Genomic DNA, 24625 nt, shown 5'->3' on the forward strand with positions numbered 1-24625 from the left:
GACAACAAAATAGGGTATAAAAATGTGAAAAAAGTATGTCAATACCTCCTTATATTTTACGATTTTCGAGAAAAACTAATTTTTGGCCAATGAACCGAATTTCCTTACTGTTATGATTTTTAAGTAAAATCAATTCAGAATATTATAGTCCAGGTCAATTTAAATATAGTCTGAATGTTTTACTTAAATCGGAAAACGCTAAACGCAAAGGTAAAATTTTTCAATATTTGGAATTTTTCATGGAGAGATACCGAAATCTATATATATAAAAATAAAATGATCCGTGTATGTAATGGCATTACGTGAGAACGGCTGGAGCGATTTGGCTGATTTTTTTTATTCGATTCGAAATTTTCAGGAGATGGTTTGTAAAGAAAAAAAATTAAAAAATTCCGGGTAAAACTTGGAAAAAATTGAGTCCAGTCAACTGTAATAAAAAGCTCCCTAAAGTATGCAGTATAAATTTAGATATTTTATTTGCTAATAAATAAGAACAGCACGAGCTACACACAAAATAATTATGCAATATTGGAGTTTGAGTGAAATACAAAAAGTTACTCAACCCCAATTGAAGACTGATATGATTGGTCAGCTCTTCCCGCTGCGACTGAAAAGTTGGAGTAAGTACATGTATAGAATAGGAGTAAGTAAAGCAAAACTGTAAACTAGAATAAGTTAGAATGTATTCGAAATTTATGTATAAAATGAGGCTCTTGGCCTTGAATAAATCAGATTAAGACTAAGACTCAAATCGGGAACTACATTGCCTTGAATTTTATTTCAAAATCTCCTTTTGCCCTTACAAAACAAGATTTAATATTTCAATTTATATTACACCTTACATTACATGGCGATCCTGCCCGACCGAACTTAACTACTGATCCTGCATGACCGGACTTACATACCGATCCTGCCTACATTTGATCCTGCCCGACCGAACTTAACTACTGATCCTGCATGACCGGACTTACATACCGATCCTGCCTACATTTGATCCTGCCCGACCGAACTTAACTACTGATCCTGCATGACCGGACTTACATACCGATCCTGCCTACATTTAGATCCTGCCCGATTGAACTTGAATTCTGCCCGACTGAACTTAAATTCTGCCCGACTAAACTTGAATCCTGCATGACCGGACTTGAAATACTTACATACTGATCCTGCTTTACCGAACTCAACTACCAATAAAACCAAATTAAAACCACTTGAAAATGGTTGTACAAATTGTACCAATTGCTCCTGGTGATGGTAGCACATATCCCAAGAATGTACAAGTCTTTACTGTCCACTATACTGGTACCTCGTATAAAGGCACCAAATTCCATTCGTCTCGAGTTCGCTTATGGATCTCGTGGCCATCCCGGTGTTATCCACCCAAATGGCATTTTGAAAGAAATGTTAGAGAAGTTTTTAAAAACCAGCATATTGAACTTGAAGATGCATTTAATATTAAATCAAACCTTACAACATCCCACAAGATTTTTAAAAATACAGTACGAGACACAAATGTGTAAATAAATTTGGAAATATCTGTTCTTCCTTAATATTTTTTAAGGACCGTTTGCACTTAATTAAAAATTTTTAAGGTTTAGCAAACTTTTCAAAATGTTTTCGGAACTGAATTAAAAAAATTAATATTTCGCAAAAGTAAAAAAATACAAAACCGGTGGCTTTCAATATTAGTACAAGAGTAATTTATTTTTTAAAAATGGTTTCTTATTCTATTTGACAATATAACACTTAAGTAAAATTACCCAAGCATTCTGACAATTAGAGTAGGTAATTCAAAGATAGTTAATTGTCAAAATGCAAGGGTAATTAGCAATGATTTAAAATAATTAATTCATTAAAAAATTCAAATCAAAAATAAAAAATGTGGTATGACTCAACACCGGCCCCATTGAAGGACCTACGGTCTTCAATCCATTGGTAGTAGCGCAAGTTTATGGATTGGCCTCTTCAAAATACCATTCCTAGTCTTCACTTCCGCTACTCTCACTTTGCCGTCCTCGCCTGGGGTTACCGCCAATACTCGGCCTGTCAGCCACTTCAGGGGTGCCATGTTGTCTTCGTGAACGACGACGAGCTTGCCGACGACGAGATCTGGCTCTTCTTCCGCCCACTTGGTTTTGGCTTGGAGGCTGCGGACGTAATCTTTCTCCCAAGATTGCCAAAACATCTGCTTGAGAGTGCAGGTAAGCCGCCATCTCTTGGAGTACCTCAGCCTGTCCACTTCTTCGTGAGGCAATTCTGGCGGCAGCGCTAGAAGGCTCTCTCCGAATAGTAGATGCGCTGGAGTTAACGCTTCGCCGTCGTTGGGATCGTTGCTGATGGGAGCGATCGGTCTGGAGTTCAGGACTGCCTCTATTTGAACCAGAACCGTTTGTAATTCCTCTACCGTCAACAGCACCTTGCCTACGGTTTTGGTTAGAAGTGTTTTGGCGGATTTGACGGCCGCTTCCCACAGACCGCCGAAATGTGGAGCTCGAGGAGGAATGAAGACAAAGTCTATTCCTTTGTTGGCAGCGTACGTTTTCATGGCGTCGGCATTGTTGGCCATTGCTTCTCTGAGCTGGAGCAGCTCTCGACTGGCACCGACAAAATTCGTTGCGTTGTCGCTGTATACGCGCTCTGGGAGCCCTCTCCTGCCGACGAACCTTTGAAGACAGAGAATAAAAGAATTTGAAGACAAATCAGTAACAAGTTCGATATGTACAGCTTTTGACGTAAAACACACAAATATGGCGATGTACATTTTAACAGGTGGACGGCCACGTATTTTAAGTGTTACATTAACTGGGCCGCAAAAATCTACACCACATACTTTAAATGGGCGTAGAGCTCTCACCCTATCGGCGGGCAAATTTCCCATTATTTGATTCATTAGTTTAGGTTTGTAGCGAAAACAATGAATACACTTGCGAACTACTCTTGAACATGCTTCTCTGGCATTTATCAGCCAAATTTTATCACGTAAAATGGCTACCAAGGCTTTCGCTCCAGCATGACAGTGTTCCAAATGCAAGTGTCGTAAATATAGGACCATAAAATATGATTTTTTAGGCATTAAAAGGCGAAATTTTGCATCGTGAGCAATTGGTGCATTTAGCAACCGCCCGCCTACTCTAAGTAGTGAAAAACTGCGGTATTCATCTTTGTATTGGTGGACAAAAGGATTTAATCGTTGCAAATTTGAAGGCAAAACTTGTGATTTGCTTAACTTTTTCAGCTCTTCGGCGTATTCTCTTTTTTGAATAAATTCAATTAGCTGGAGAAAAGTCCAATTAATCTCTTTCGCTGTAGGTATACCTATATTGCGGAATTGCTTTCCTCGAGCAATATCGAGAAAGCGAAAAACATACGAAAATACTCGAATCATTTTGTTGTATGATGAGTAACTTTCAATAATCTTCGCAATAGGATTAATTTCGTTTTCTTCTACAGCCAAAAACACATTAGTTTTCCTTGTTTCAAGTGACTTTTGTTCGGGAGTTAATTCGAAATGCTCATTTACTGGCCACATATTAGTCTCTTCGAGTAGAAACTTTGGGCCATTAAACCAAACAGAGTCCACTAATTCTTCAACATTACATCCTCTAGAAACAATATCGGCCGGATTTTCCTTAGTTGGAACATGACGCCATGTGGCCTGGCCCGATAGTTCTTGTATTTCTGAAACTCGATTTGATACGAATGTTGCCAGAGTAGAAGGATGAGTTTGAATCCAGTGCAACGTAATTTCTGAATCAGTCCAAAATGTAACGTTTTCCACTTTAAATAATATTGTATGCTTTATTTTGGACCATAACTTGCTTAGTAGATGCGCTGCGCATAGTTCAAGTCTTGGTAAAGACTTGGTCTTCAGAGGAGCAACTTTCGATTTAGCCGTTAGTAATCGGCAAGAAGTCTTACCAGAAGCTCTACTCCGGATATAAATGCAACAGCCATAAGCTCGCATAGAGGCATCAGAAAACCCATGAATTTGACATTCAGTATTTGATGAGGTCAAAACAAATCTAGGAATTTCTATTATGTCAATTTTCAATAAATTGGCTTTAAAATCTGTAAAAGAAGTATCAAGGCGCGTGGGAATAGACTCATCCCAATCTAGCTGCATTAGCCATAATTCTTGAAGAAGAATTTTTGCCTTGATAATCAAAGGGCACAAAAGTCCGAGCGGATCGAAAAGTCTTGCCGAAACTGACAAGATATTTCGTTTTGTTGCTTTCAAGTTTTGAAACAAATCATCCAAGTGGTATTTAAATACGTCACTCTTCGGAATCCAATAAGTGCCTAAAGTTTTAGTGAAATCCTGATTTATCTGTACTGATTTTTGAATTGTAATCGAGTCTTGATCATAACAATTTGAAAACCATTTAGTCAGATTAAAACCTGCCGATTGCAATATTTGTGTGACTTGGGACCTTATTATATTTAGATCTTCTATTGAGTCAGCACCAGTTAAAAGATCATCGACATAAAAGTCTCTCTTTATGACTTTAGAGCCAATTGGCAATGATTTTTCGAATAATTCGCTCACATAAGTAAGGCAACGTATTGCCAAGAATGGAGCTGATGATGTGCCATAAGTCACTGTATTTAATTTATAAATCTCAATATTTTGAGACTGATTTTCACGCCATAATATTAATTGATAATTTCTATCGGCCTCGTCAATTAAAACCTGACGGTACATTTTTTCAATGTCAGCCGTAATAGCGTATTTATGCATTCGAAAACGAAGAAGTGTTGAATACAACTCCTCTTGAATGGTAGGACCAATCATTAGTAGATCGTTAAGAGAAAGTTGTGTAGATGTTTTACAAGAGGCGTCGAAAACTACCCGAAGTTTTGTAGTAGAACTTTGCGGGCGTAATACACATTGATGAGGTATAAAATAATGAGAAACATCGGGTACTTTATTATCTGCAATAGACATGTGACCCAAATTAATGTACTCTTTCATGAATGAATTGTACATCTCTTTTGTTTGTGGTTCTTTTGACAGACGACGTTCTAACGATAAGAATCGTCTTCTAGCTGTTTCAAAAGATAGACCCAGTGTATTTGGATCTGCTTTAAAAGGTAGCGCCACTTTAAATCTACCCGACGGCAATCGCTGAACAGATTTCGAAAAGCTTTTCTCACATTCCTGATGCTCAATTGATAGAACATTTGCCTCTCTAGGAATTTCTTCTAATTCCCAAAATCTACGAACTATTGAATCCAATGAATCTTCGTTTTCAGTTAGTGAACTTAAATGGCATACATTCTTATTAAAATGTTTTAATTCTTTATATTTTCCCGAAACTATCCATCCTAGAAGTGTTTTCTGGAGTGTTGGGATATTGGGATTCAGTTTAATTTGACCGACGCATAGTAATTCAAAGAAAATCTCAGCGCCGATCAACATATCAATTCTTTGCGGTTTATTAAAATATGGATCAGCGAATTCTATATTATCGGGCAAATTCCATCCAGCTGTTGAAATTATACGATCTGGTTGATAGTTGGAAATCGATCGAAGAATCCAAAATTCTGCAGAAAATTCATGGGAATTCATTCGAGATTTCACTGTAGCCTGAAGTTTATGTTTTGCAGACGAATTCGTTCTGCCAATACCAATAAGACTGAGATTTCTTTCTTGTTTTTGCAATTGTAATCGCTGAGATAGTTCTTCGGTTACAAAATTTATTTGTGAACCGGAATCCAAAAGAGCTCTAGCTAAAACATACTGACCAGATTTATTCTTGATCTGCACTAAAGCTGTTGCTAAAATTACATTATCTTTCGCCGAAGATGAATGATTTACAAAAGCTCTTGAAGTTGAAGCTACATTAGGATCAGAATTTGCAACATTCTCAGGTTGTCCATCATTTGCAGCATATTTATGTAATAATGTATGATGGGAACCACTACAAACTCTACATTTTGTTGATTTACATTTTGTCACCGTATGTCCTTTTTTCAAACAATTAATACAGGCGGGAACGCCTTTGACAAAGTCAAATCTCTGTTGCACCGGCACTGCAGAGAATGAAGGACAGTTCGATAAGTAATGCGCTGCTTTACAAAATAAGCATTTAGCTACTGATTGTTGGTTATCAGTTTGACATGAAAAGGAGGATTTCTTCTTTTTACTAAAACTTTCATTTTTTCTCGTAAAATTGGTATTCGGTTTTAATCTCGAACTTGAAGCTTCTTCAGCTGAAATATGTTGGTATCTTTTGTTCAAAGCTACCTCACAATCACTCCATAAGGGCAACTTTTCATAATCAAGTTGCTCTTCCCATTTGGATCTAGTGATTGGATCTACTTTAGTCATTACTAAGTGAATTATTATCGCATTAGTAATTGCCTTGTCATCTCCGATTGATAAAAGTGAGCCATAAATGGCAGAAACTGTATCAATCATGCTCCTCAAGGAAGTTGCAGAAGGTTTAGACATTTCCGGTAAATCAAACAATTTAGTAATATTATCAAAGAATATTAAACATGGATTGTCATAAACTCTTTTTAAACTTTGTAGAGCCTTGGAGTAATTTTGTTCACTTATCTGATAAGCTTTCACAGTTCCCAGAGCTTCATCTGATAGGCACGAGATTAAATGATTAAATTTCTCAATTTCAGTTAAAGTTATATCACTATCTACCAAACTCTCGAATAAACTAATAAAATTCTTATATTCGGCATATTTACCGCTAAATTTAGGCAACTTCATACTTGGAAGTCGGCTATGATGACTTGAGAAACCAAGAGTAGTTTCAGCGATACTATGTTCTCTGGGAGTTAAATAACCCAAAAGCATACTTTTTGTGGAAACGCATAAATTTTCTAAATCGGACCTTTCATCGTTTGAGGGATCTAAAATATCGATTTCAGTTTGAATGTCCATTGCATCTTCAATATATGAATTCAAAATTTCTAATCGACAATGTAATTCATTTTGATTAAACGAAATAGTTTTTTCCTTAATAGATCGCCTAATTCTCGAAACGTTATTCAAAATTTTATTTTTCTGTTGGTATAAACTCTCAAGACTAGTAGAACTTTTTTGCTTTTTACCGCCTCCCATTTTGTAGTCGAGGTTTAAATAACTAACTTGCTAAGAAAAATAGGAAACCAAGTTTAAATTCTTTTTGAATTGTATTTTAAATCAATTTTCAAAAGGATCTCAAGGAAATTTGTCGTAAAGACAAAATAGAATAATATAAATAAACTTTCCGAGATCAACTTACGGTTTCAATGCACTTGCAGAAACAACAATTGACTTTAAGGTTTCAACTACTTTTTATTCAAATTATTTTATACCAATATTCTTATTTATTTATAAATTAATAGCAATTATTAATTCTCGGAAAAATTTTCTGAACAATATTGTTTGCTGGGTTATAAACCAGTTCGCAAATAAATTTTTTCCGTACCCGAACAAATTTTATAAATTATAACAAAAAATATTATTTTATTTTTATATTTCAAATTTTCGATAAATTGTTCGTTGGGTTGTATCACAAATTAAGAAGAATAAGAGTTAAATAAAAGCAAGCAACAGAAAATAAATGTAAACAATTGAATTTATCGCAATTTTATTTTTTAATGCTTTAATTTTATTGTTGTTGTTCAATTAATTACCACTGCCTCTTTTATTATTAAATTTACTCGCGATCACTTTTATAAATGTCCGTCCGATAATAATAATTTTACCTCTTATGATTTTATTTTTAATTACACTATTTTATCACTTTTTTCTTATAAAATTTCTCAATTATAATTCCTTATTTGTTTTTATATTTTCTTTTATTTATATGTATACATATACTTCTTTTTATTTATTTTCACTTATATACTTTTATTTATTTTTTGTCACCTTTATTTGTATTGTTTTCTTTATTATATTTGTTTATGTTCTTATATTTGTCCGTCTGTTTACCATATGATCAGTGCGGTTGCCACTTTGATCATTACAACTCAACAGTGTTGGTAAACGGTTTTATTTATTGTAACGAATAATAAGAAAATAAATCAAAACAAGTGTCAAATAACTTAACAAGCGAGTTGATAAAAATAAACAATCGAGTTAATAAAAGAAACAAGTGCACAAAAAAGGTAAATTGGAAAGATGTAAATATTTTTACACTTTAATAAAACTTTAATTATTTTTCCAAAGAAAACAGTGAGAGTGTTAAAAAAAATAAGAGAACGACCGATAAGTGATTTTAACAATTGCAGCGAGGAGGCGACTTTCTTTTTAATTGTGGTGTTTTTAATTTTAACTTAATAATTAAGTTTTGTGTATTTGAATTTAAATAAAAAACAACAATAAAGCACTTTATCACTATTTTTGTGTGTTTCACTACTTAAGAGATTTATAAGAAAATTATTAGAAGAGCAAATAATTTTAGGTGTGGAAATAACTTTGGCAATCAAATTAATTATTTTTTTTTTTTTTAATTTCAAAGATAAATAAAATGCAAAGTCTCACACAATTATTTGTTCTTAAATACCTGGTTAGGGTTTTGTTGACGTTCGGCACTTTCCTTTTGGCACAAAATGCAGTTGCAATTAGGCATCTGGTATGGTCTTCCTTCTTGATGGATGGATTCCTTGGTTGATGTTTATGTGTTGTGGGTTGGTTTGTTTGTTTGTTTATTTAGTTTTTTAAATGTTTATTATGTGTTTTTTAATATACTTGTTAACGGGGTTGTTTTATTAACGAACTCACGGAAACTTGTAAAAAGTACGGTCTCGGTAAATAGCGAATTTATTTTAAAAAACAGTCCCTGCTCGGGCGCCAAAATGTTCTTCCTTAATACTTTTTAAGGACCGTTTGCACTTAATTAAAAATTTTTAAGGTTTAGCAAACTTTTCAAAATGTTTTCGGAACTGAATTAAAAAAATTAATATTTCGCAAAAGTAAAAAAATACAAAACCGGTGGCTTTCAATATTAGTACAAGAGTAATTTATTTTTTAAAAATGGTTTCTTATTCTATTTGACAATATAACACTTAAGTAAAATTACCCAAGCATTCTGACAATTAGAGTAGGTAATTCAAAGATAGTTAATTGTCAAAATGCAAGGGTAATTAGCAATGATTTAAAATAATTAATTCATTAAAAAATTCAAATCAAAAATAAAAAATGTGGTATGACTCAACACCGGCCCCATTGAAGGACCTACGGTCTTCAATCCATTGGTAGTAGCGCAAGTTTATGGATTGGTCTCTTCAAAATACCATTCCTAGTCTTCACTTCCGCTACTCTCACTTTGCCGTCCTCGCCTGGGGTTACCGCCAATACTCGGCCTGTCAGCCACTTCAGGGGTGCCATGTTGTCTTCGTGAACGACGACGAGCTTGCCGACGACGAGATCTGGCTCTTCTTCCGCCCACTTGGTTTTGGCTTGGAGGCTGCGGACGTAATCTTTCTCCCAAGATTGCCAAAACATCTGCTTGAGAGTGCAGGTAAGCCGCCATCTCTTGGAGTACCTCAGCCTGTCCACTTCTTCGTGAGGCAATTCTGGCGGCAGCGCTAGAAGGCTCTCTCCGAATAGTAGATGCGCTGGAGTTAACGCTTCGCCGTCGTTGGGATCGTTGCTGATGGGAGCGATCGGTCTGGAGTTCAGGACTGCCTCTATTTGAACCAGAACCGTTTGTAATTCCTCTACCGTCAACAGCACCTTGCCTACGGTTTTGGTTAGAAGTGTTTTGGCGGATTTGACGGCCGCTTCCCACAGACCGCCGAAATGTGGAGCTCGAGGAGGAATGAAGACAAAGTCTATTCCTTTGTTGGCAGCGTACGTTTTCATGGCGTCGGCATTGTTGGCCACTGCTTCTCTGAGCTGGAGCAGCTCTCGACTGGCACCGACAAAATTCGTTGCGTTGTCGCTGTATACGCGCTCTGGGAGCCCTCTCCTGCCGACGAACCTTTGAAGACAGAGAATAAAAGAATTTGAAGACAAATCAGTAACAAGTTCGATATGTACAGCTTTTGACGTAAAACACACAAATATGGCGATGTACATTTTAACAGGTGGACGGCCACGTATTTTAAGTGTTACATTAACTGGGCCGCAAAAATCTACACCACATACTTTAAATGGGCGTAGAGCTCTCACCCTATCGGCGGGCAAATTTCCCATTATTTGATTCATTAGTTTAGGTTTGTAGCGAAAACAATGAATACACTTGCGAACTACTCTTGAACATGCTTCTCTGGCATTTATCAGCCAAATTTTATCACGTAAAATGGCTACCAAGGCTTTCGCTCCAGCATGACAGTGTTCCAAATGCAAGTGTCGTAAATATAGGACCATAAAATATGATTTTTTAGGCATTAAAAGGCGAAATTTTGCATCGTGAGCAATTGGTGCATTTAGCAACCGCCCGCCTACTCTAAGTAGTGAAAAACTGCGGTATTCATCTTTGTATTGGTGGACAAAAGGATTTAATCGTTGCAAATTTGAAGGCAAAACTTGTGATTTGCTTAACTTTTTCAGCTCTTCGGCGTATTCTCTTTTTTGAATAAATTCAATTAGCTGGAGAAAAGTCCAATTAATCTCTTTCGCTGTAGGTATACCTATATTGCGGAATTGCTTTCCTCGAGCAATATCGAGAAAGCGAAAAACATACGAAAATACTCGAATCATTTTGTTGTATGATGAGTAACTTTCAATAATCTTCGCAATAGGATTAATTTCGTTTTCTTCTACAGCCAAAAACACATTAGTTTTCCTTGTTTCAAGTGACTTTTGTTCGGGAGTTAATTCGAAATGCTCATTTACTGGCCACATATTAGTCTCTTCGAGTAGAAACTTTGGGCCATTAAACCAAACAGAGTCCACTAATTCTTCAACATTACATCCTCTAGAAACAATATCGGCCGGATTTTCCTTAGTTGGAACATGACGCCATGTGGCCTGGCCCGATAGTTCTTGTATTTCTGAAACTCGATTTGATACGAATGTTGCCAGAGTAGAAGGATGAGTTTGAATCCAGTGCAACGTAATTTCTGAATCAGTCCAAAATGTAACGTTTTCCACTTTAAATAATATTGTATGCTTTATTTTGGACCATAACTTGCTTAGTAGATGCGCTGCGCATAGTTCAAGTCTTGGTAAAGACTTGGTCTTCAGAGGAGCAACTTTCGATTTAGCCGTTAGTAATCGGCAAGAAGTCTTACCAGAAGCTCTACTCCGGATATAAATGCAACAGCCATAAGCTCGCATAGAGGCATCAGAAAACCCATGAATTTGACATTCAGTATTTGATGAGGTCAAAACAAATCTAGGAATTTCTATTATGTCAATTTTCAATAAATTGGCTTTAAAATCTGTAAAAGAAGTATCAAGGCGCGTGGGAATAGACTCATCCCAATCTAGCTGCATTAGCCATAATTCTTGAAGAAGAATTTTTGCCTTGATAATCAAAGGGCACAAAAGTCCGAGCGGATCGAAAAGTCTTGCCGAAACTGACAAGATATTTCGTTTTGTTGCTTTCAAGTTTTGAAACAAATCATCCAAGTGGTATTTAAATACGTCACTCTTCGGAATCCAATAAGTGCCTAAAGTTTTAGTGAAATCCTGATTTATCTGTACTGATTTTTGAATTGTAATCGAGTCTTGATCATAACAATTTGAAAACCATTTAGTCAGATTAAAACCTGCCGATTGCAATATTTGTGTGACTTGGGACCTTATTATATTTAGATCTTCTATTGAGTCAGCACCAGTTAAAAGATCATCGACATAAAAGTCTCTCTTTATGACTTTAGAGCCAATTGGCAATGATTTTTCGAATAATTCGCTCACATAAGTAAGGCAACGTATTGCCAAGAATGGAGCTGATGATGTGCCATAAGTCACTGTATTTAATTTATAAATCTCAATATTTTGAGACTGATTTTCACGCCATAATATTAATTGATAATTTCTATCGGCCTCGTCAATTAAAACCTGACGGTACATTTTTTCAATGTCAGCCGTAATAGCGTATTTATGCATTCGAAAACGAAGAAGTGTTGAATACAACTCCTCTTGAATGGTAGGACCAATCATTAGTAGATCGTTAATAGAAAGTTGTGTAGATGTTTTACAAGAGGCGTCGAAAACTACCCGAAGTTTTGTAGTAGAACTTTGCGGGCGTAATACACATTGATGAGGTATAAAATAATGAGAAACATCGGGTACTTTATTATCTGCAATAGACATGTGACCCAAATTAATGTACTCTTTCATGAATGAATTGTACATCTCTTTTGTTTGTGGTTCTTTTGACAGACGACGTTCTAACGATAAGAATCGTCTTCTAGCTGTTTCAAAAGATAGACCCAGTGTATTTGGATCTGCTTTAAAAGGTAGCGCCACTTTAAATCTACCCGACGGCAATCGCTGAACAGATTTCGAAAAGCTTTTCTCACATTCCTGATGCTCAATTGATAGAACATTTGCCTCTCTAGGAATTTCTTCTAATTCCCAAAATCTACGAACTATTGAATCCAATGAATCTTCGTTTTCAGTTAGTGAACTTAAATGGCATACATTCTTATTAAAATGTTTTAATTCTTTATATTTTCCCGAAACTATCCATCCTAGAAGTGTTTTCTGGAGTGTTGGGATATTGGGATTCAGTTTAATTTGACCGACGCATAGTAATTCAAAGAAAATCTCAGCGCCGATCAACATATCAATTCTTTGCGGTTTATTAAAATATGGATCAGCGAATTCTATATTATCGGGCAAATTCCATCCAGCTGTTGAAATTATACGATCTGGTTGATAGTTGGAAATCGATCGAAGAATCCAAAATTCTGCAGAAAATTCATGGGAATTCATTCGAGATTTCACTGTAGCCTGAAGTTTATGTTTTGCAGACGAATTCGTTCTGCCAATACCAATAAGACTGAGATTTCTTTCTTGTTTTTGCAATTGTAATCGCTGAGATAGTTCTTCGGTTACAAAATTTATTTGTGAACCGGAATCCAAAAGAGCTCTAGCTAAAACATACTGACCAGATTTATTCTTGATCTGCACTAAAGCTGTTGCTAAAATTACATTATCTTTCGCCGAAGATGAATGATTTACAAAAGCTCTTGAAGTTGAAGCTACATTAGGATCAGAATTTGCAACATTCTCAGGTTGTCCATCATTTGCAGCATATTTATGTAATAATGTATGATGGGAACCACTACAAACTCTACATTTTGTTGATTTACATTTTGTCACCGTATGTCCTTTTTTCAAACAATTAATACAGGCGGGAACGCCTTTGACAAAGTCAAATCTCTGTTGCACCGGCACTGCAGAGAATGAAGGACAGTTCGATAAGTAATGCGCTGCTTTACAAAATAAGCATTTAGCTACTGATTGTTGGTTATCAGTTTGACATGAAAAGGAGGATTTCTTCTTTTTACTAAAACTTTCATTTTTTCTCGTAAAATTGGTATTCGGTTTTAATCTCGAACTTGAAGCTTCTTCAGCTGAAATATGTTGGTATCTTTTGTTCAAAGCTACCTCACAATCACTCCATAAGGGCAACTTTTCATAATCAAGTTGCTCTTCCCATTTGGATCTAGTGATTGGATCTACTTTAGTCATTACTAAGTGAATTATTATCGCATTAGTAATTGCCTTGTCATCTCCGATTGATAAAAGTGAGCCATAAATGGCAGAAACTGTATCAATCATGCTCCTCAAGGAAGTTGCAGAAGGTTTAGACATTTCCGGTAAATCAAACAATTTAGTAATATTATCAAAGAATATTAAACATGGATTGTCATAAACTCTTTTTAAACTTTGTAGAGCCTTGGAGTAATTTTGTTCACTTATCTGATAAGCTTTCACAGTTCCCAGAGCTTCATCTGATAGGCACGAGATTAAATGATTAAATTTCTCAATTTCAGTTAAAGTTATATCACTATCTACCAAACTCTCGAATAAACTAATAAAATTCTTATATTCGGCATATTTACCGCTAAATTTAGGCAACTTCATACTTGGAAGTCGGCTATGATGACTTGAGAAACCAAGAGTAGTTTCAGCGATACTATGTTCTCTGGGAGTTAAATAACCCAAAAGCATACTTTTTGTGGAAACGCATAAATTTTCTAAATCGGACCTTTCATCGTTTGAGGGATCTAAAATATCGATTTCAGTTTGAATGTCCATTGCATCTTCAATATATGAATTCAAAATTTCTAATCGACAATGTAATTCATTTTGATTAAACGAAATAGTTTTTTCCTTAATAGATCGCCTAATTCTCGAAACGTTATTCAAAATTTTATTTTTCTGTTGGTATAAACTCTCAAGACTAGTAGAACTTTTTTGCTTTTTACCGCCTCCCATTTTGTAGTCGAGGTTTAAATAACTAACTTGCTAAGAAAAATAGGAAACCAAGTTTAAATTCTTTTTGAATTGTATTTTAAATCAATTTTCAAAAGGATCTCAAGGAAATTTGTCGTAAAGACAAAATAGAATAATATAAATAAACTTTCCGAGATCAACTTACGGTTTCAATGCACTTGCAGAAACAACAATTGACTTTAAGGTTTCAACTACTTTTTATTCAAATTATTTTATACCAATATTCTTATTTATTTATAAATTAATAGCAATTATTAATTCTCGGAAAAATTTTCTGAACAATATTGTTTGCTGGGTTATAAACCAGTTCGCAAATAAATTTTTTCCGTACCCGAACAAATTTTATAAATTATAACAAAAAATATTATTTTATTTTTATATTTCAAATTTTCGATAAATTGTTCGTTGGGTTGTATCACAAATTAAGAAGAATAAGAGTTAAATAAAAGCAAGCAACAGAAAATAAATGTAAACAATTGAATTTATCGCAATTTTATTTTTTAATGCTTTAATTTTATTGTTGTTGTTCAATTAATTACCACTGCCTCTTTTATTATTAAATTTACTCGCGATCACTTTTATAAATGTCCGTCCGATAATAATAATTTTACCTCTTATGATTTTATTTTTAATTACACTATTTTATCACTTTTTTCTTATAAAATTTCTCAATTATAATTCCTTATTTGTTTTTATATTTTCTTTTATTTATATGTATACATATACTTCTTTTTATTTATTTTCACTTATATACTTTTATTTATTTTTTGTCACCTTTATTTGTATTGTTTTCTTTTGTTTATGTTCTTATATTTGTCCGTCTGTTTACCATATGATCAGTGCGGTTGCCACTTTGATCATTACAACTCAACAGTGTTGGTAAACGGTTTTATTTATTGTAACGAATAATAAGAAAATAAATCAAAACAAGTGTCAAATAACTTAACAAGCGAGTTGATAAAAATAAACAATCGAGTTAATAAAAGAAACAAGTGCACAAAAAAGGTAAATTGGAAAGATGTAAATATTTTTACACTTTAATAAAACTTTAATTATTTTTCCAAAGAAAACAGTGAGAGTGTTAAAAAAAATAAGAGAACGACCGATAAGTGATTTTAACAATTGCAGCGAGGAGGCGACTTTCTTTTTAATTGTGGTGTTTTTAATTTTAACTTAATAATTAAGTTTTGTGTATTTGAATTTAAATAAAAAACAACAATAAAGCACTTTATCACTATTTTTGTGTGTTTCACTACTTAAGAGATTTATAAGAAAATTATTAGAAGAGCAAATAATTTTAGGTGTGGAAATAACTTTGGCAATCAAATTAATTATTTTTTTTTTTTTAATTTCAAAGATAAATAAAATGCAAAGTCTCACACAATTATTTGTTCTTAAATACCTGGTTAGGGTTTTGTTGACGTTCGGCACTTTCCTTTTGGCACAAAATGCAGTTGCAATTAGGCATCTGGTATGGTCTTCCTTCTTGATGGATGGATTCCTTGGTTGATGTTTATGTGTTGTGGGTTGGTTTGTTTGTTTGTTTATTTAGTTTTTTAAATGTTTATTATGTGTTTTTTAATATACTTGTTAACGGGGTTGTTTTATTAACGAACTCACGGAAACTTGTAAAAAGTACGGTCTCGGTAAATAGCGAATTTATTTTAAAAAACAGTCCCTGCTCGGGCGCCAAAATGTTCTTCCTTAATATTTTTTAAGGACTGTTTGCACTTAATTAAAAATTTTTAAGGTTTAGCAAACTTTTCAAAATGTTTTCGGAACTGAATTAAAAAAATTAATATTTCGCAAAAGTAAAAAAATACAAAACCGGTGGCTTTCAATATTAGTACAAGAGTAATTTATTTTTTAAAAATGGTTTCTTATTCTATTTGACAATATAACACTTAAGTAAAATTACCCAAGCATTCTGACAATTAGAGTAGGTAATTCAAAGATAGTTAATTGTCAAAATGCAAGGGTAATTAGCAATGATTTAAAATAATTAATTCATTAAAAAATTCAAATCAAAAATAAAAAATGTGGTATGACTCAACAATATCTATAATTTGAATTTTTATGCTCAACATTTACCAATCTGACAATATTTTTTACACAATATGAAGATCATGATTAGTGAAGTATAGCAATACAAACAAATTAATGTGAAGTAATGGCATTTAAATACCAGGATATCAAAAAGTTAAAAACTGAATTACACAATTTTGTCGCATTTTCTTTAAAGTTAAATAAACTTGTTATTATTATTTAGAAAAAGAACAATTTTAATCAATTTCATTAATGACAGTTAGTTAAAACATGTTACTAGTTAAGAATTTACAATTCTTTAAGGAATATTGAATATGAAGAAGATTATCACCGAAGTTGCAAATTCTGTTACCGAGCAGCTGAAAAATGGTATCTCCTATCGAAAAATATCCACCAAATTCAATATTTCTTTTAATCTGTTGAGAACATAGTGAATATATGTGGTTTGGCTTTTCCAGCACCAATTTGTGGACGGAATTCAATTCTATTGTTAAAAGATGGTCTCACTGTATAACGTCTAGTTGCATCAAGAGAAGAAAATAGTCCCCGTGAGGTACAACCAAAACTATCTTCATGCTACCAAATTAAGATTTCAAAACATGCATCTCTTAGAGAAATCAAAAGATGTGGTTTTTATGCAATAAAGATTGTTAAAAAACCTCGTTTAACTGAAAGACACAAGTCTCTTCGACTAACATTTGTAAATTTTTTTAAGAAATGGACCTTTGATGATTGGGAAAAAGTTATATGTACAGATGAATCGAAAATTAACCATTTTGGAACTGATGGACCAAAATATGACTACCAAAAACGAAATGCGCCATTAAAAGACCGTGATTTTATGACGACTATGAAATATAGTGGTGGAATATTGCCATTTTGTGGTTGTTTTTCTGTGAAAGGTGTAGGAAGACTTCATAAAATTGGTAGTAATATGAATGCAGAAATGTATATAGACATTATCAAGACAACAGATGTGGATAGTCTGAATGATTGGCGTGGACAAATTGAAAACACTGTGATACTACAAGATAACGACAACAAACATAAGTCTAAAAAGACCCTTAATTTTTTAAAAACCGCCAAAATTACATTGCTAGATTGACTCCCACAATCTCAGAATTTAAATCCGATTGAGAATTTGGTGCGAATTCTAAAACGTCGCGTTTATAATTATCAAAATGCATTTAGAAACACAACTCAGCTCTAGGAGCGCTCCCATGATATCTAGGGATCTATAATGCAAGAAGAGTGTCGCAAACTGGTGGAGAGTATGCCCTCCAGAATTCAGGCTGTCATTGACGCGAAAGCAGGTTATTCGAAGTACTAAAAAAGTTACTTTAGTAATCTGAGCCAAAAGTGTGTAAATGGGTTGCAGTTATTTTTTTTAGATTACTGGAGTATAATTAAGGAAATATTTTATTTATTTAGTCCTAAAATATCCTTAATAAATATTGTTTAAAAAAACACAAAATGTTTCTTTATAAACATTTGTGACAGCTGCGCACTTATAATTTTTTTATTTTATTATTATTAAATTCAATAATTAAAGAAGTAAATTTTTTATTTTGTCACTGGTGCTGCCGTTTGTTTTATTTTTAATTTTCTTCTTCCTCTGACATTCACTTGTTTTGATGACAATTCAGTTGCCATAAAATGAACATATGATTTATTTTCTCCACATGATGTATAGGGGGCACTAACGTCATCATGATAATGCAGTGTTGGAAGGGTTGTATTTAAGGTTCAACAATGAATCGAATGACTTTACAAATTTGAAAAGAAACCGACGAAAACCCGAAGGTAAAAAGACTGGGGATGGTGATCATTACATGTACGTTTGAGTCTAGTTGAAACCATTGAGAGCAAAGGACGTATTAATAATTTTGTGTTTTTTTTTTATTAAGAAAAAGTTAGTTAAAGTTAAATAATGAGACTTGATTTATTATCCGAGTTTTTTTTACTATCTGAGGTAAGAATAATAAGGGAAACCTTTAGCCCTTATAAATAAAAAGTAATTTTAATTTCATTATTTTATGTCTATTTTATACTTTACTAATATTACACTTATTAAAGTATAAAATTAAACATATAACCCCCATTAACGCAAAGTCTTGTTATGTGTTAACTTATAGATATATATATTGTCAGTTAAAATAATTATTTTTATTAAAACTGTCACTTTAAGTTAAAACATAACCATACATTTTGATATTGAGGGTTAGTAAGAACTTTAAAATAGCCTTTTGTTATATATGTATGTATAAACATTTTTGTTTAACTACGGTTTATATACATTATAATAGGGAGTCATACAGAGCCATCTGTGTTTGAAGTTTTGAAGACGGGATAAAAAAATAGTGTGAGCTCTAACCATATGATAATCACCACGCTATAACATCAAATTATAGCATCAGGGACAACAACCAACATATTAAAAGAAAACCAGCACGGGGAACACCAACAGCATATATTTTAAAGATAGACGGAAAAAAAATCCAAAAAAACCCAAAACCTAAATTTTCAGTATTATAAAAAAAAGACCGTTAAAAAAACCGTTATTGAAACGAGAGTTTCACATGTCACACGTGATGTAATTGACATTCGCATGACCTAGACAAACTGAGTGTTAAATGTAATTGTTTGCCCAAATTTATATATCCTAAAGAAATTTATATATATGCATAAAATTAAATAAGAAACTAAAATTAAATTAAATACTAAAAAAAAGGAAAATTATAACATTTATATATTTATTTACTACATTTATTATCCTTTTTCTTAATATTTTCATAAAGTTATAATAATTAAAATATTCGAAACTAAAAAAATATAAAATAGTTCAAAAAAAAAAAAAAACTAATTAACCATTTAACTTTAACAATTATAGCTTTAATTTAATACAAATAAACCTATAAAACTAACCACATAAAAAAAAACTAACCACATAAAATAAGTTTTTGGATAAAATTTATAAAAGAAAAAAAAAACTAACCTAGATTATTAAAATAAAAACATATATATATATATTCTAAATAATATATATGGGGCATTTCATGTCAAGTGAACCAACTTTTGAAATCGATGTCTTCCGATCGGGATGAAATTTGCACCAAGGTTAGCTCTATTGGATAGTAACTCAGACACAATTTTTCAACAACATCGGTCGAGAACTCTCTGAGTTATAGGGGGTAAAATTTTGACAATTTGGTCAAACAGGGGTTTTTTCTTATCCATGTAACTTATTACCTATTGTTCTTAGCAAAATGTGTCCCAAATAGTATAGATAGCTATTTCTTCGATCTTTCGAAAAAAAATATTTAAAAAAAAAAATAAAAAATTTTTAATATTTTTTTTCCGAAATCAAAAACTTTTTTGACTTTTTTTTAAAATGGGTCCTTTTTTTTTTTTTTTTTTTTTTCTTAAAATAAAGTTTAGATATTTTCCTTGAACACCTACTTGGTCGCTTAGTGGGATGCGAGTGGGATATCTATCAAAATAAATATTTTGTAACTCAAAACATAAAATTTTTGACTTTTTTTGCAAAATCAAAAACTTTGTTGACTTTTTTTTTTCAAAATGGACCCTTTTTTAATCTTTTTTTTTAGGTCAAACAAAAGCTTAGATATTATCCTTGAAGACCCTTTTGGTCGCTTAGTGGGATGCGAGTGGGATATCTATCAAAATAAATATTTTTTAACTCAAGACTTACAATTTTTGACTTTTTTTTTTGCAAATACGATTTCTTCGAAGCTTAAATATTGTATAAAAATACTTAAAAAGCTCTTTGAATTATGAAAAATGGAATCACTAAATAAATATTTAGAAAGCCTGGACGCAACCCCACAATCGGATTACTCATTATGGCGGGCAACAAAAAGCTTTAAAAGACCTGTCATATGTAAGTCCCCCTTGCGAAATTCAAGTGGTGGATGGGCAAGAAATGATACTGAAAAAGGGAATATGTTTGTTAATCATTTGAAAAAAGTATTTACACCGTTGTACCCCATTTTGGAGCAGCCCTACGTTTTCAGATTCGAGAGATCGAAAAGGATATTGTTGATTTAAACTCCAAGCGCCTGGTATTGACAAGATCAGTAATAAGATGCTTATGGAGCTACCCCGGATAGCAATAAAAATAATTCTTTTTATTTTTAATGCTATATTACGCCTTGAATATTATCCTCCAGAATGGAAGGCTTCAATGGTTACCATGATACCTAAGCCGGGAAAAGATCACACAAAAGTAGAATCATTCAGACCCATCAGCCTATTGTCTAATATATCAAAGCTATTTGAGAAGATACTTACGAACAAGTTGTACCCGATGTTAACTGAAAACAATTGTATTCCGCATCATCAATTTGGATTTAGAAGAAAACACAGTACTATCTAACAACTTGTAAATATTGTGAGAAAAGCGTTTGAAGAAAAGAAATATTGTTCCGCACTCTTCATCGGCATTTCTCAAGCGTTTGATAATGTATCGCATGATGGTTTAATATACAAAGTGAGTCAAAATTTACCCGCAAACACACATAAGCTATTGGAAAGCTATTTAACTGACCGAATATTTAAGGTTAAAGAAGGAGACTTTTCAAGTACTGCACAAACCATTGAAGCTGGAGTCTCCCAAGGCAGTATCCTGGGACCGTTTTTATATTTGATATATTCGTCTGATATGCCAACTAACAATATCACTCATACATCAACATTTGCTGATGATACTGCTATTCTAAGCATTCATGAAAACCATCCAAAAGCGTCTCGTTACTTACAAAATCACATATTGGAATTAGAGAAATGGTTAAAACAATGGAAGATTAAAGTCAACGAGCAAAAATGTACACATATAACATTTACATTGCGTAGAGATTGTGCCCCCTATTCATATCAATAACCAAACAATAATTCAACAATTGGAAGTTAAATACCTCGGAATACATCTCGATCGTCGCCTTACATGGACAAGTCATAGATGCAAAGTTGACTCAAATGAAATTGAAATAAATTCAAATTAATTGGCTTATTTGCAGAAACTCTACGATTAGTTTAGATTGTAAACTTCTACTTTATAACATGATCATAAAACCGATATGGTGTTATGGCATACAGCTATGGGGCACGGCCTCAGCGTCAAATGTATAAAAGATCCAAAGACGCCAAAACAAGTTTTTAAGAATGGTCACAGTTGCCCTTGGTATATCCAAAACGCGAATATACACAAAGATCTAAACATGCCCCTTGTAAACAGTGTTTAAAAAACTAGACTACAAGTAGCAGTAGCAACGAAAAAACACAAGTAGTCTAGTTAAAAAATTAATAAAAACTTGGAGTCAATAATTACTACTGCTACCTTCACATTTTGGTAGCAGTAGTTGTAGTACTAATAAAAGAAAAATTTAAAAATAGCAGAGTAATTTATTTTCTATTGCTACCTTAAAAAAGAAAAAGTTTTGATGTAGCAGTCATTAGTTTTTTATTAATTCTGCTATTTTTAAAATTTAGTAGTAATAGAAGTAGCAGTTGAGGTAGTAGAAGTAGTAGCAGTTAAGTAGCAGTTGAAGTAGCAGCTAAGTAGCAGTTGAGGTAGCAATAAAATAAGTCAAAAATAAAAAATTATATGTGTTGTTGTTGTGAATGTATATTTGTGTATGTTGGTCGTGTTGTAAACAAAAGTTCGGCTCTTTTGTTATACACACAGAAAACACGATCTTTCTGTTAGCAACATGAACATCTGAGACGAATAAAATCGAATAATTCTTTCAAACTCTCTCAAAACAAAAACAACACACAGTGTTTCTGTCAATTTTGGTGTTATGACTGAAGATTTTCTTTTTTCGCTTCCATTTCCGCTAAGTGTTTAATAGTTTCTTTGACTTCAGCTTTAACCTCAGCAAGAAGTTCAGTTTTAACCTCCGCAAGCTGTTTCGAATTTTCGTTCAATTTCGCTTCCAGGTTCTCGTTGTTTACTTTAGAAGTTTCTTGAACTTCTTTAAATTTCTCCATCATAGCAGCAAACATTGTGGATAAATCCATGCTGTTTGTTGTTGCACGGGTAGAAACTTCCATTTCTTCTTTATACTCAAATTCGTAGGCTCCGATGTCAATATCTCGCCGCTTGAATTCATCTATGAGCCTCTTCTGCAACTCTGCTTTGTTACCTGCAGTTGGTAGCTCCAACTTACTCAGTTCTTTCTTGAGTTGTTCAACTTTTAGTTCCTCAAACTTCATGCTTATTAATTTGCAATCCCACTTCTGACACCAATTGTTACGTTTTAACCTTTTTAAAACGCTGGTTTATTTCCTTTAAATAAACCGGATACTTTTGATTGCAAATAAAAGCCGTTTAGTAGTTTAAAAATTGTAACAACTCTTTATTTCTTTAAAATGTACAACAACAACAGAATTAAATAGCCACACAATGTTTTTTTATACACGTTTATAAATTCTCAGAATTACAGACACAATTTATAATGTACACGAATTTACTTGAAACAAACACAACACACTTTAAGGCACTTAGATGATGTTTCTTCGAAAAGCGTCTCTGATAAAACCCACTAACGACTACAACCTCTGCCACTATTTATAACACTGCATTACCATCTAGAAAGCTCTTTAACTGTCAAAGTTCGAATATTCTAGATCATACGCCATCTGTGGTGTACTTTCTACAATGTTCTTTAACTGATTATTCGAACTCGAATACAGCGTTGCCAACTTACAATCAAATCAACTGAAAGCTTTTATTTAACAATGCCCACAGATATGTTACAGTTTTACAGCACTAATACTTGAAAGCATTATGCTACTTTTAAATCAGCCGTTAAAATCGTTATATTTGAATTCAAGTACAATTTCGTAACAATATCTTTAACTTTAAAATTTTACATTAAATCAAATTTTATATTTTTCTTCATGGAAAATCACCATATTATAATTTTTTTAGTTTTTAAGGTAAATGACGTTCAAAAAATTAATTAAATTCTTTAATTTTATTAAAATATGAATCTACAAGTCCTAAGGTTTTTACCAATATCAAATATTTATATAAAAAGCATATATCTACTACTCAGAAGCTCCACAAACCTTGCCGCCTTTGAAAAATTTGAACGTTTTTTCATATATTGCATGCAAAATGTGTATACTGACGTATACTGACGTATACGTATACTGACCTTAAAGAAAAGTTGGTATAATGCATTTTTCGCAGTAAAAACAAATAATATTTATTTTCGTGTAGGTTAATCTTCATTTAGATATATATTATTTGAACATTTTTATCCTTATATTGTAGACCATAATATAGTATTTGGGCCAGTGTGTATTCTATGTAAATTGTTTTTGCAGAGTTATAAAATTTATTGAACACGATTTTTATTTTTTTAAATGTACCTATCATAATTTCTAATTACTTATGTCTTCAAGGACATAATAACAATTTCCTATCTTTTCTTTCACTCTGGCCTTGATATATTGAGGACTTAGCTTGGCGTTAAAATTTTTATCTGCCTTGCTTTGAGCAAAATTTCTCCTATATACCTCTTGCCCTATTTTGAAATTTATCGGTCTTGTTCTTAAGTTATATTGTCTTACATTGACATCATAAGCGTTCTTAATACTTTGAGATATTGTATCTCGAAGTAACGCTAACTTGTCGTCATTTTTTACCTTAACATCAGCATCTTCTAATGATTGAATATTTCTTAGCATAGCCATATAAAGCATGATAAGGTGACATTCCCATACAGCTATGTATTGAATTACGAAGAGCGCAACTTATTGATGAAATATTCTCGTCCCACTCACGGTGATCCTTCTTTAACTATGCCCGAATTGCAGCAATTATAGATCTGTTGACCCTATCTGCGGCATTACTTTGTGGAGAGTACAAAGCTGTGTACGTATAATGAATTTCATATTTGGTTAGGAAAGCATTTAATTCGTTGCTACGGAATTGACTGCCATTGTCACTTATCATTACCTCTGGCACACCACAATGATGGAAAATTTGTTTTTCGAGGAATTCTATTATTACAGAGGCAGTAAATTTTTTTAACGGACAAAGCCAATGGTATTTCGAAAAGTGGTCGAGCACTATAAATAGTCCTATATAAAACATTTTGCTTCTCGAATATGGACCTAGAATGTCCACGTAAATCCGCTGAAATGGCCTAACGGAAACACTCATTTTGCCCATTTCCGGTATTT

At 33.0% G+C, this 24625-nt stretch overlaps 2 protein-coding genes across 3 annotated transcripts; both read right to left on the reverse strand.

The window, feature by feature from the left end:
• Window positions 1–1677: 1677 nt before the first annotated feature.
• On the reverse strand, window positions 1678–8614 carry LOC135949419 (serine/arginine repetitive matrix protein 2-like). 2 transcript variants are annotated; one of them, XR_010575866.1, is made up of 2 exons: window positions 7711–7833; window positions 1678–2663 (listed from the first exon to the last, which is right to left on the reverse strand). XR_010575866.1 is itself a non-coding variant. In XM_065498969.1 (2 exons), exons 1-2 carry the CDS (start codon window positions 8574–8576, stop codon window positions 1980–1982), a joined length of 750 nt encoding a protein of 249 aa, XP_065355041.1. In that variant the 5' UTR covers window positions 8577–8614; the 3' UTR covers window positions 1678–1979. The 2 variants fall into 2 exon arrangements, 1 of the variants encoding a protein (XP_065355041.1); XM_065498969.1 differs by lacking the exon at window positions 7711–7833 and adding an exon at window positions 8511–8614.
• A 631-nt stretch (window positions 8615–9245) lies between these two features.
• On the reverse strand, window positions 9246–14347 carry LOC135950524 (uncharacterized). Its single transcript, XM_065500061.1, has 2 exons — window positions 10121–14347; window positions 9246–9929 (listed from the first exon to the last, which is right to left on the reverse strand). Exons 1-2 carry the CDS (start codon window positions 14345–14347, stop codon window positions 9246–9248), a joined length of 4911 nt encoding a protein of 1636 aa, XP_065356133.1.
• Window positions 14348–24625: the final 10278 nt, after the last annotated feature.

The sequence above is a fragment of the Calliphora vicina genome, chromosome 1 (genome assembly GCF_958450345.1).
Source record: "Calliphora vicina chromosome 1, idCalVici1.1, whole genome shotgun sequence".
In the NCBI taxonomy this organism is placed as follows: Eukaryota; Metazoa; Arthropoda; class Insecta; order Diptera; family Calliphoridae; genus Calliphora; species Calliphora vicina.

Excerpts from the sequence above, each read along its gene's own strand:
- LOC135949419 (XM_065498969.1), bottom strand. The coding sequence starts at position 8,576 with ATGCCTAATTGCAACTGCATTTTGTGCCAAAAGGAAAGTGCCGAACGT. Across the intron at positions 2,664-8,510 it reads GTCAACAAAACCCTAACCAG|GTTCGTCGGCAGGAGAGGGC; the intron begins GTATTTAAGAAC and ends CTGTCTTCAAAG.
- LOC135950524 (XM_065500061.1), bottom strand. The coding sequence starts at position 14,347 with ATGGGAGGCGGTAAAAAGCAAAAAAGTTCTACTAGTCTTGAGAGTTTA. Across the intron at positions 9,930-10,120 it reads GAAATTTGCCCGCCGATAGG|GTTCGTCGGCAGGAGAGGGC; the intron begins GTGAGAGCTCTA and ends CTGTCTTCAAAG.